At 43.0% G+C, this 12758-nt stretch overlaps 1 protein-coding gene across 4 annotated transcripts in view; it reads left to right on the top strand.

Annotated features, from left to right (window-relative positions):
• Positions 1-12758, top strand: part of TAFA1 (TAFA chemokine like family member 1) — a 292708-nt gene that overhangs the window by 90625 nt on the left and 189325 nt on the right. For 2 of the 4 annotated variants that reach the window (XM_052679234.1, XM_052679235.1), the window contains exon 4: positions 5559-5679. In XM_052679234.1, coding sequence (XP_052535194.1) covers positions 5562-5679 — 118 coding nt within the window. In that variant the 5' untranslated portion in view covers positions 5559-5561. Of the gene's footprint in view, positions 1-2925; positions 3544-5558; positions 5680-12758 lie in introns of those variants that run through there. The other 2 variants (XM_052679233.1, XM_052679236.1) reach the window with 2 other exon arrangements.

Consider the following 12758-nt stretch of genomic DNA (forward strand, 5'->3'; position numbering starts at 1 on the left):
GTGACTCTGCCCAAGTTGCATATGCTCTCCTTCTCTGTCTGCATGGAAACTTGTGATAAATAGAGGCCCAGGGAGTGAAGAGCATTTATTTTTATTTGCCTATTTTTGTCATCCGCTTGGCATCTTTAGATGAATGGTGGAACCAGGAGGAAAAAGCTATTCTTGTGAATACAATCATTGTTTGTGTAAGGCAGCCTGTCTCAAAGGCAGTTTGATGCCTGCTGACCCTTTGCAACCTACTTTCACCTTGGAAATATCGCCTGAGTGCAACAGTCTGCTTTTGGCAGCCCTGCCGGCAACCCCATGGAGTTTTTCAATCAGAGCAGTGGAGAGGCAGTTTTCCATTGCTCTTTGTTCAGGGTAGCTCAAAACTCCTGGTCTCTTTTTTTTTTTTTTTTTTTCTGTTTGCTGTCAGGTGTCATAGTGGAGGTGGATGGGCCAAGTGGGGGGGAAGACCAGGCCAACGTGAGAAGAGCATTCACTGTAAATAGCATAAGTTAAAAACTGCACTGTCACCTTCACTGTTCCTGGCCTCTTCCATACCTAAAAGCCTTTCTTCATTCTGAGCTGAGCAGACGGTAAGCTTCTCCAAATGTCTGGAAGGAGATGGGGCAAGGCTGCGTTTAGAACACCCTGCTTCACTGTACTCCCACTTACAAGACACTTTGGGGCAAACAATATCTTGTTTATAGATTGATGCCTCTGGGTGAGCAACCTGCAACTCTCCCTGGCCTGTCTTTGATTTTTGCCATTTCCCCTCCCAGGCAGATACCATGCAACCCAGGGGCTGGTCTCCTCGCTGCAGGTTCTGGCTCCATCCTACTCCAGTGCTGGATGGAGCTGCAACTGTACTGGATGGATGGTGCGGCCTTTTGTTGCCTCTTCCTTCTAGAAAGGAATTGCTTTCAGCCTTCCTTTGTTATGACAAAGGATTTTGAAATGTGCAGGCTGTTGACTCCTATCTTATTTCCCTCCATATTTTCTGTTTCTGGCCTTGTCAGTGTTAGCATCTCCAAATTCAATACACTATCCCATGGGTGCTTGTAAAGAAGCATCCCCTTCCTGTCAAAGTCAGTGATGCTTGATGCAAGGAGGCAAAAGTAAAGCCCCATAGTGTCAGGTGAAGAAGACAGCATGCCCAGCTGAAGACAGAATAAGAGAAGCTTTTTCCTGTCTTGCTGGTCCACTGAAAGTAAAAACTGGCAGCAAGGACACCAAAACAGGTGTGAGGATGCTACTGCAAGATTTGCCAAGGCTGCCTCTGTTCCCAGTTAATGCTGGAAGCCAGGGCGGGGAAGTGGCTGTGCAACCTGTTTAATATTCTCTTCTGTTCCTCTGATCTCCCTCCTACCCCACAAAAGCAACATGTCCCATGCTTCTGCTGAGCTTGTCCTGAGCAATAGCAGCATCTGTCAGGGGTTATGGTGGCATTAGCCTCATGGTGCTGGGAGTTAGCAGTGCCTGGCAGAGTGACAGTTCTGCTGTACCTTATGTAAATCTGTATCTTGCATAAATCTGTCTCTGCTTGCTCTGCCAAGGTGTGTGGTCACGATTTTCTGTTTCCTCCTGCTGTCCAGGGGGCCTTTTGCTTTCCTAGAAGATCTTCTTGAGACCCCAGTCCTGCCTCTTGCCTCACACCTCCCCATTCTATACCCTTCATCACCTTTCCAAGAGGGAATGCATCTTGTTAAACAGGTGCTATTTTAAAATAAACTCCCACCACCTGCCTCTCAGGTACTGCAGAAAGCTTCCATCTTCCTGTAGAAAGAGGGAAGGTATTGAGCCTCCCTGTGGCTTTAGCAGCAAACCAGGACTGCTACAACCACCAGCTCTTTGCCCATCACCTCCTGCTGGGGACTGGCTCAGGTTGGTTCTTCAGACATCAGCAGTCAATGTGCCTTGGTTGCTTCTATAAACAGCAGCTTTTGGAAATATCTAGACCTTTCTGAAGCCAGGAAGGAACAGTGGTTGCTCCAGATCTTGGCTTTCTTTCAGCATCTAAGGGAATTCTTGGGGAAGATGAGGAAAAAATTTATTGAGGAGAATATTGTGTGCCAAACCAGAGTCCCGTATTTCCACACAAAGTACCATAAAGAATCACTGATCTCTGGCCACTGTAGGGCTTGCCCTAAGTGACATACCAGGAGTTCTGTGGCAGTGGCAGCCTGGAGTGTTTCCCTCCTGTGTCACTTCATCCCACATCACCGTTGCTGTATTGTGGTAAGGCTGTAAGGAAGAGCTGCTCTGAGCGCTGTGCTGGAGACCTGTGTAAAGCAGTGCTGGTGGGGCCAAACTCTCAATGCTTATTACATAATGACACAGGGGCTCCAGGGGAGCGTGTGCACCACCAGGTAAACTTGTCACAACTCTCAGCAAGCGTCTCCACGGAGACATCTGTCCTTGGTGCACAGAGTGAGGTGCTTGAGAAGAAAGGCACTTATTGCTGTTACTTGCTATTGTTGGTGTCAGGAGCGGTAGAAGGAGAAGGTAGAAAGCTTTTCTGCGATAGGTTAAGTTGAAGGGAAAAAAAAGTGTTGTGTTACAGTGTGCACACAGAGCTCTTAAAATGGAAGTTTGTTCTGTCTCCTTGCCTTCCTCCTTCTGTAGACAGGCTTGAGAGGTATAAAGGGGAGTGAATGGCATTGAGGATGTAGAGTGCCTCTTTAAGAAATAATTACACATGGTACAAGACGGAGAGGGAACCATGCCGTTCCTGTAAATGGCTGCTTGAGATGTGGACGATAAATAAGTGTAACAAATAATTGTCACACACACAAAAAAAAGCTTCATCAAAGCAAGGCTCCTTCCTATTGTCCGTGAGGTACAGGGGCAGTGCTGCAAAGGAAACTTCCCCCCTCCTCCCCACCCCTCCCACTTACAGCGAGGTGTAGCAAAGCCCTGCGAGCGTGCAGAGCTCACACGCGTGTGCCAGAGGAGGGGCTGCCTCAGGGCTGCGACGCTGTCACCAACAAGTGTGGGGGGGACGCCTGGGGACAGCACAGCCCCGGCGCTGTGCTGGGCGATCCGGAGCTGTGTCACTTTAAGACATGTGATACTTTCCTGAGCAGGGATGCACTGAAATAGGCTCCGGTACTTCCAGCATCCTGTAGCAGTGTACGTACAGCTGCCCGGCTCTGCACTGCCTGCGCTGGAGTGAAGCTGCTCCGTCTTTAAATGCAAACTGCTCCTCGTCTTTAAGTAGCCTGGAAGCTGCAGATTGTGTCAAGATCGCTTCAAAGGTCTCATCAAGCAGAAGGTGATGCTAGGAGATGATTTAAAGGTGAAAATGAGAAGGTTTCCACCCCTCAAAGCTCGGCCACTTTTCTGACGGCAGTGCCTGAAAGCTCAGATGTCGTCTTTACTCTGGGAACAGGATTTGTAACGAGATTTTTTATTTTTTTTTTTTCCCCTCCTAATCCTGATAAAGAAGATTATTGGGAAGCTATTAGAAATCCCTTATTGTGGTGCAGATGGATTTTAAAAAGTGTTAGACCTTTCCAATGAACACTAATAGAGTGCTCTGCTCTTGGCTGGATTACTCAGGTAAGGAGCTTCTTTAGGATTTAGGATTCAGAAAGCAGATCTGGAACTCATCAGATAATAACGGGAGGAATACTTGCTGCTGTGTTTCTTAATAATGAGGAGATGGTCTGTGCATAGAACTGCGTGTATGATAAGTGCTGACAAATGAGAGTAAGAAGGAAGGTTTATAGGAAATGCTGGGGCTTCAGCAAAGGTAGTTTATAGTAGAACAGTTTGGTAAAGATTTGCAAAATGTAGAAATGAAAAGCGCCAAAAAAGAGAGTGTGTTAAGGAAGTCTGCTGTCCATGTGGTTTGGAACATGATTCCTGAAGGCTGACACGAGCATTTAGCAGACTGTGGAAGTTTGGCTTTGCTTTGTTTTTTTGTCCAGGATTTCAGAAGTTTGGGTTAAATAACCCAAATGCCTGAAACGTTCCTATGTGCATCCCTGTGACCTCTCCTTCATGTAAAAAGCATGGGAGCACCAAACGTGACATAAAGGCATTGATTCCTGCAGGCACGAGGAGCCTGCTGGGAGCTCCCTGAGCTCGAGGGGCAGAATGTTTCGCAAGGGAAGTGGATCTGAGGAGAAGAGCAGAGTTCGCTGTATGCTGGAAGTAAATTGTCAGCAATGGAACCAATTATATGCTGAGTAGTGCTTCAGATACTCCGAATGGGGGAAGGAAGAGTCTCATACTGATCAAAACAACATTTTGCTGTTTGCTATTAATTAGATTTGTCAGTTTGTGCAGCTCTCTCCTGACAGTCTTAAAGCTATCTAGAGGCTATGTCTACTCCTTTAAAATTTGGGGGAAAATAATTTTTCTTGCGTATGTTTCATAGATGCTGAGTTTCATGCTGCTGATTTTCCTGCTGCAGAACCCCTGATAGAACACACAGAATTTACTTTCACCTGTATTTGTAAAGGCACGATTTTTCTATGAGAGAGATTTGATCTCTAAGTCTTTCTTCCCCTGTGAAAATGATGTTCAGCTGATTGGATTATTAGACAGAAAATGGCATCATGTCATTGGCTGAATAAGGAGAGTGCCTCAAGTTTGATTAATTTAGCAATATGAAATGTAGCAGAAGGTGTTGTTAAGGGAACCGGACGATGTGTAGCGTAGCTGAGCCTTGCAAGCCTCCAGATTCTTGCAGGCACTGGGAAAGAGCCAAAGTTGAGAAGTCAGAGGAAAATTCAGGCAGCTAGTACAATAGTGAATACCAGCATGGAAATGATTGCCTGTTCCTGATGCCCAAGTATGTCAGCGCTGAGAGACAGAAACAAAGTGCTCTTTGCCTTTCTGAAAGAGTTTCTGTAGAATTTTGACACAACCTGCCTTGTGAAAAAGAGCAAAGCTTTTACGGAGAATGTATGAAATGCAGGATACAGCCAGGCTGGTCTCTGTGCACATGCAGGTCAAACAAAAGAAAGCTGGTTGTACTTGGGAGTTAGAGGATAATTCTGAGAAATGGTTACTTTCTTTAGCAGGCAGCATCATAATTAAAAATTAATGCTTGCAAAAGTCAAAAACAATAATCTGTTACCTTCTGGGGCAGAATGAACCTCCCCATCTTTGGGTGGAATGTTGTTGAAATGCCTTGATGCCTGATAACATAACATGCCTATCTATTAGGCATTTATATTAGTTTTGATGTTGTCTGGATATCAGTGTTTTTAGCTGATTTTTCCCACAACTGTAAATTAGGTGTTGGACCAGTGTAGGGAAAATTTCCCAGCCTTATTGTTGGTTTTTTATTTTTTTTCCCCCTGGTCCTCAGATCATTACAGTTTCATTTTTGTCTCTGAATTATTAAAGTTCTCCTGGCTCCTGCATACTGTTACAGCAACTGTTCTTTTTTGGACATGACCTTTGTTGTATGACAATTGCATCCTGCAGGGGGGGGAATAGGCAGGCAACAAAAGATTTTGAACAAAAGAAGTAGAAAAGTAACAATGCTGTTGTAATGGAAGCTGATGATTCTACGCACTGCAAGGCAATGGATAATAACGTCTGTCTAATATTTTGTTTAGAGAATGGCAGTGGTGTCTGCAATGTCCTGGGTCCTGTATTTGTGGATAAGTGCCTGTGCAATGCTGCTCTGTCAGGGATCCCTCCATCACACTTTCCAGCAGCATCACCTGCACAGACCAGGTAGGACTGACAGCATTCTGCAGCTGATCCAAGATTGCAGGCTTTCTGCCATGCTCGTGTCTATCTTGATGAATGACTGAATAATCATAAAAACCCATTTTGTCATTTAACTTTGCTAGGTTGACTGCCTTTATGTTACAGAGCATGAATTCATTTGGTCAAACGTGTTGCGCTTTGCCAATCTGATGTTAAAATATTTATTTTAAATGCTGTTTTGTAACAACTTCCCAATATGGGAGTCTCCTTTTGGATTACAGTTCAGTTTCTGTCCTTATTTCTATTTCCTTCTCCCCTTCTCATGCAGTTCTGGAGTGAGCGTATAACTCAAAAAGACATTGTGACCACAGTTTTGGGTAATTTTGTTTGCAGTATGGAACCCAAACAGGACAAGGTTTTGCTATTTGGAATGCTGCTACCACATCTCCTCAGTCTCTATTGCTCACCAGAGGTTGGGAGTTTGCCTCAGCGTAACTGAGAATAGAGACTCTCAAATTTATCTCTCAAAATCGATGGGGATATGGGTGTGTGGCTCAGAAGAGTCTGGGCTTTCCCATGGAGTTAAACATGTAAGGTTGGAGTTAGTCCCACAGGTCTGCGATGAAGAGCTCAGACACGTTTACCACTGTGATCCGCAGGGGCTGCACATTAGTTTTATTGCACTTCTGTTTTTTATTGGTAGAAATTGGTCGTTAATTTTTCAACTGTTAGTTGTGCTTTGAAGAGAATGAGCCTTGTTTAAAAATTGAGGAGTTGGCATATTCCAGAGCAGTGTTATCATCTGGTTGAATTTAGATGGGCTCAGAGTGGTGTATTCCTAATCCAGATCCACAGAAGGAAGGGAGAGGTCTTAAGAGCTTAAGAAATTGAAGATGGCAAATGTTAACTTGCAATGATTCATCATTTAATATTTAATAAAGAAAACTTTTTTTTTTTTTTAAGCCTTTCTTAATCTAATGACCTACCTTCAAAGAGAGCATGTCTTGAACTACAGATTTTTAGCAACCCAAAGTTTTCCTGGTTATTTCCCTTGTGTAAAAGTCATAGATCGTCCTTCTTGGCATAGTCTAGTTTGCTTGCAGTAAAATATGCATAGTACAGAAGAACAGACGTAAGTCTTCAATGGATCAGTTCTGAGTAGTTACTGGTTAATGTAACACCACCATCTTTACCAGCTGCCACTGGAAGTCTGAGTCTTCGGGTGGCACTTACTCAGAAAGTAAGATAGAAATATTTGTTATGACTCAATTGTGAGTATTACTCCTGGTTATTTGAATCTGTCCTCCAGTGAAGGCAATAAGAAAAAAGGGTGCAGCTAAGCAGATACGTAAAAGTAAAATGTAATCTTGTTTTGCAAAATTGGTTGAAACAAAGTGACATTATGAGGAAAAATGAGCTGGACAGATTCAGAACTCTGCAACATTTGCCTAAGCTTGAAAAATCACCTCCTTTATGAGGCAAGAACAGTGGCACACTGAGCGCATACCAAGTGTTGGGGAAATGCAAAATATGACAAAATCTTTCACTCAGAGATAAGATACAGATAGAGTGAAGGTTTTACAGCTGCCTCATCACCTACTTAGAAACAGCCCAGCTTTCCCTCTTGCGAGCCTTTCTCAGGCAGCATCTCCGCACCCTACATGAACAAGATTGATGGCGTTCCGATCCCAGGCAGCCAATTTCAGTCTCTCAAGAAATAATCCACTACACTGACAGATGAGTGGAATTTGACATGATGTTCACCTCTGATTCAGACTGTGTGGCACCTGGGAAGTACCAGCAAGCAGGCATTCTTTAGGGAAACTGCTCCAGATCTTGGGCAATTTCCACAACAGAAAATCAAGGGAGTGTTTTTTACAAGGCAGTGAATTTGCAGTCCGCCAATTGAATGGAAAAAAGTTGTATGTAAAAGGGATGGAAATATGTTAATTAGCAAACAGAGTGATTTTAATGTATTCAACTGCAGTCCCTGAGCACCCCCTATTTTTCATATTTATAATGTTAGGAATGCGTCATTTACTTTTAGTTAGTCACTGTGTAAGTAAGATTAAAATGTTCAGCTAAATAAAAGTGAGTAAAAAATGGATGCAGATGAACCAATACGTAATTTCAGTAATTTAATATTTGGTACATGAAATTTCAACTTATTGAATCAGCAAATATAGCTGTGATCAATAGCGTGCTCAGCATACCTCTTCCTTCAGCTTGTGATCTTCCATAGATAATAGAAGCTCTAAAACAAGAACAGAGCTGCTCAGCTCCATTGTGGGGTTACTTTGGTACAAGATGATGAAAAAGGTAAATTCCAGCCAGTCATGTGCTTCTCATACTTGATGAATAGAAGTCTCACTGAGCACAAGAAGGTGCAGTTAAAAGATAAAATCCTCATGGAGTGGATTTAGCATAATAAACTTGAACTGAACTCAGTGGATTAATGCAGTGACTACACCTATCTGTAGTGCTGCTGTCAATTCCATTTTGAAACACTGGAAATCAAGGGCAACATAGTTTACAGTCAGATATTTCTGATCTTTTCTACTTCCTTCCTGAAGCTTTCTTAAGCAAGCATCTGAATGGATTGAAATAAATTTCTACACACAATGTGCAATCACAGAAGTTTAAATCTTTCAGTCTAGAATGCAGTTTCATAATTCAGGCCTTTATTCGGTTAGATGACTTGGCAGAAGGTACAAACCTGAAAACAAATGTGATAAACCATTTTACGTGACAGTGTTTGTAATTGACTGGAGCTGTATCTTCTGTGAGATGTTGGCAGGAGGGCATAGGTAGTCAGAGGACAGTAAATATTGCTCGATGTGAAGATGGATTATTGTGCTGTCTGTAGCTGTCTGTGAATTCCTTCTTGTCTCATTAACGCAACAAAAAGTTTCGATGCTGCTGTTAAGTACTTCAACTGATGGTGTTCTTTTTTAGTTGAGACAAAAGAGATGGACAGGGTGGGTTTTTGGGTTTTTCCAGCAGAATCTGAGGATCTTGGAGTAAGCTAACTGAACACCTTTGCAGCATGATTCCCCCTGGGTAATACGCATCGTTGTCTGCAGTGTTTTAATGAATATTTTTCATTTTCATGAAAACTGTTAGACAAAGGATGCATGAAAGCGTTCACGGGGAATATAACTTGGGGGGGGGAGGACAGACCCCTTCATTTTTTAGAAGCATGTCATTTGTGTGATTTAATAAGAACCGGCAGTAATGAGAAGAATTCCACATTGGCCATTTTCTGCTGTAAGATGCAGACGGTTGTAGAGCTGTTGAATTGGCCTGAGGATTAGAGTGGACAGGTTGTGATTTGCAGAGTTAGCCAAGTGCCTGTGATAGTTCATTGATCATCTGATTGACAGTATTGACTCTGCCCCAGAGGCAGAGAGTAGATGCTGGCATTTGGCAGGAAAATGAGATATTTTAAAAGCAAAGGGTCTCAGGTTTTTTTCCCTAAATTAAAAATAATAATTTAAAAATCTGTGTAGTGTGCAGTTCTTAGTGAATTTTCTGGCTTTGTTCCACAAATGAGGGACATCTTGCACCCAGCTAGGACTGTTAGCTGGCACTGAATCGCAGTGGGCAATACTGGCCATGTGTTGCTTAAAAACGCAGGAAAGCATACTGGAGCCTGTAAGTTCATGCAAGATAATTAGCTACATATTAAGGACGCTGGGTTAGTCTTGCATTCAGCATAAAGATGCGCAGCAGACACAGGCAGAAACATGTACTTACTATAGCAATGCTGACATTTGCAAATATGTTAATTAAAAATAAGTTTATTCCAAGGAAGAAGTCACAGAATGAATTAAGGATGGCTAGAATCTATATCTACTAAATATAAAAATATCTTTATTGTGACAGTTCTTAATGAGGTACCCATCAGAAATCATCTCAAGGAATCTCTATACCATATACTGTGAGGAGGAAAATCTGTATCAAAGCAATTCTGCACAAGTTAACCACCAACATCAACCTGACTGTTCTGAGCATCTTTCTTAGTAGACAGCATTTTGTGGAAACTTGAGTTTGTGATGGTGAGCAGAAGATCTATGTTCCGATCTTGGCCTTCCCACTGTTTTTTTTTTTTTAATAGCCTTAGGAGGAAACTGCATATTTTCCCATTTTGAAAGACTACTATATGCTCTAAACACGTGGCTATTTCATTCAAAACAGCCTGGGAAGAATGTTGGTCTGACTCTCATTCCCCAGCAAAGTGTAAATAGAATATTTTCTGCTTGCCAAATGAGATATGGAAGATGGATTTAACAGGGTTTTTGCTCTTGGTGTTGATAGAAGCAGATGTAGAACCAGGTAGTTAATGCATAGAAGTGTATGGTTTCTGCGAGAATTGTATTCCATTAATCATATGGTGGGAATGCAAATTGTTGCCTTTATTATACAGTGTCCATAATGGTGTGCAATGACTCCACCTGTGTGCAGTAGATCAGCTCATGGATGTGAAATTTGGCAACTGGTGCTTCATGCTGTGTTAATTGGAAGAAACAAACTGATAGCTTTAGCACCTGATTTAGTTCTCATTTATGTCTGTAAATGCACTTGAAATGCTGTGTCTGTATACATCTTGCTTTGTTCAGAATCAGACAATCCCAAATACCCAGCTTGGTATCCCACAGGTGCTTGCTGGAATTCTTTCTCTCTCAATACTTTTCTGTTGTATACCTGTAGTCTTCACAATCTGTTCTAGAAAATATGAAATTACCTACTGCAATGTAAAGCAATCCAGCCTGGAGGTACTGACTGCATTTCCTGGTCCCACAGAATATATTTGGACGTGGATGAACATGTTTGTGGTCTGTGTAGGCAGAGAACTGATGTAATGAAGCTCAGGCTGAGCTAGGGCTGCTGCCAGCATGATAACACTGAGTTGCCTGTAAATCTTGTGCAATGCACTTCTTGACAGCAGCAGGCTATATTAGAGGTGCTGCAGACTGATTTTTGAGGAGTCAAACATCCAAATCAGAGAAACGTGGCTACAGGGGGTGTGTGCATCCAGAGACTTGGCTGTGTTTTTCTAGGGCCTCTGAGCTGTTACTTTAATGGTCTTCCTTCCCTCAGTTAGAGGAGAAGGTCTGCAGCACTGCTAGTGAGTATGTGGTACTTGATGGAAGTTGGATGGCAGGAGAGTGCCTCTCTCCTTCACCTGAGATGGGAGCATGGCTTGTATGCAGGTGGAGGAAAGCTGTCACCGGTCAAGCTGCTCAGCTGCCTCATTACTTCTGATCCAGGGAGGCAACACAGGCTGTGGGGAGCAGGTGTTGCAGCTCAATGGGCTGTGAAGAACAATGTGGCCAGGGTGCGTGATGGGCACTGGATACCCACTGCGCACAGCATGGCTCTACGAGCTGCTTTGAGCATTGCTGTCCTGTTGTGTGACAGCAGGAGCCCAGGGTGCTGACAGTGGTATTCTAAGAGACAGCTCTGCTCTTATAGGTGCAATTGATGCAGTTTTTCTGTGCTCAGCTTTGGTGCATCCTTCTCATGCTACCTCAAGTCTCCCCTCCAACTTTATGGGTGGCTATGTGGGCAGTAGTGTGGCACATCCCTCTGCAGGGCTGGAGCTGCTGTGGGGGAGTAGGGACACAAAAGCCCCTCTGAATGCGATGCCTTCCTCTTCTGGAGCTGCCCTGAGGCTCCATGAGTCACAGAAGGGACCTCTTGAAGCTCTGTACTATTTGTAGCTTGCTATCACAGTTTTAAAGACCGTGAGAATTCATACTGCGGTGGTTGAGCTCTAAGGAAAAGTTGGCACCTACAAATATAACCCCCAAAGGCAAATACAGTTTGCTCTGCACAGAAGTGTTTCTGCTGATAACATCAGAAGCCTGCCTTTAATGATTAGCCTACTTAAATCCTAGACTCATTTATATTTTAAAAGGCAATATCCAAGTGCATTTCCCCATAAGATAGGCGTCTCTTCTCCCATTAAATTTCATATTGTTTTATCCTATCCCTCTTACAATCTTTGGATTTCTTTGTATGTTCTCTTTTCTGTGCTGCTGTGAAATCAACCTTTGCTGTGAGCGAGATCTATTTTCGTGATGGGATTCAGCATTTTTGCCATTTCCAGATGCTCTGTATAGAACAGCTCACTCCAGCTGGACTTATCTTTTTGCATGGTAGCAGTGCTGGAGACTTTTTTCATTGTGCTCTAGGTAGGCACTGTTATGACTGCAGCACAGTTGGACTCCAAATTTATTAGATTCAGTCAGTGATGCACAGTGGAGAATTGGGGGTGTAAATTAAGCAGAATGAAGTTACAAAGCCCCATGTATGTATCTGTGACTCAAATTTCTATGCTCTATTTAGAAGATTATCTGACATCTCTCTTTCACCTTCTGTATTCCTTTCAGAACAGGAGTCTTCCTCTTTTCCTTTGCATTCAGTGAAGAAACCAGTCTTGCTGTCCTTGAAGGTCACTTCTCCAGTGATAAGATCACTGTGGCTACTATTTGATGATAATTGTTCATAGTATTCCATAGTAATTCTTCTTTTCCTTTGTTAGGGTGGAGGGAAAAAAAAAAAGGTAAAAATTAGATGTGCTTGGGAAGTGAGTTGGTGGCACAAAGGAAGGACCTTGCTAGTGTTTTGGTTGATGTGAATGGATCGGGTTTTTGAGAATCGACTCCTAAATGCTTGCTGTGATCCCAGCACCTTGCACTCCAGTTGTAGATGCCCATCTGCTCTGAGCGTTTCTGGAATTCAGTGCACTCTCATGGCTTAATCAGTAAAGGACCTTGCACTGCCCAAGGGGCAATGTTCTTCCAAGGCCTGGAACTCACTTATCCCTTCAGAATCATCAAGTGAAGCAGGATATAATTTCTTCAATTATTTTCTCATTGTGGTGTCTTGACTTTGAACCTGGGAGAAGACTGATCTACACCAGCAGTTCCTACTAAAGGTCATGCAGGCTGAACTCTTAATAGAAATCGAGTCTCAATATTTTTCCTACAAGCTGTAGGCATGGTGTGGGGTTGTATGTTATGCAGTAGGCAGTTAAAGCACAGATTGAATGGTAAGCCTTGTTTCTTTGTTTTTAGGAGAGCTGCAGTTCCAGTAAA

The sequence above is a fragment of the Tympanuchus pallidicinctus genome, unplaced genomic scaffold (assembly GCF_026119805.1).
Source record: "Tympanuchus pallidicinctus isolate F22 unplaced genomic scaffold, pur_lepc_1.0 scaffold17, whole genome shotgun sequence".
In the NCBI taxonomy this organism is placed as follows: domain Eukaryota; kingdom Metazoa; phylum Chordata; class Aves; order Galliformes; family Phasianidae; genus Tympanuchus; species Tympanuchus pallidicinctus.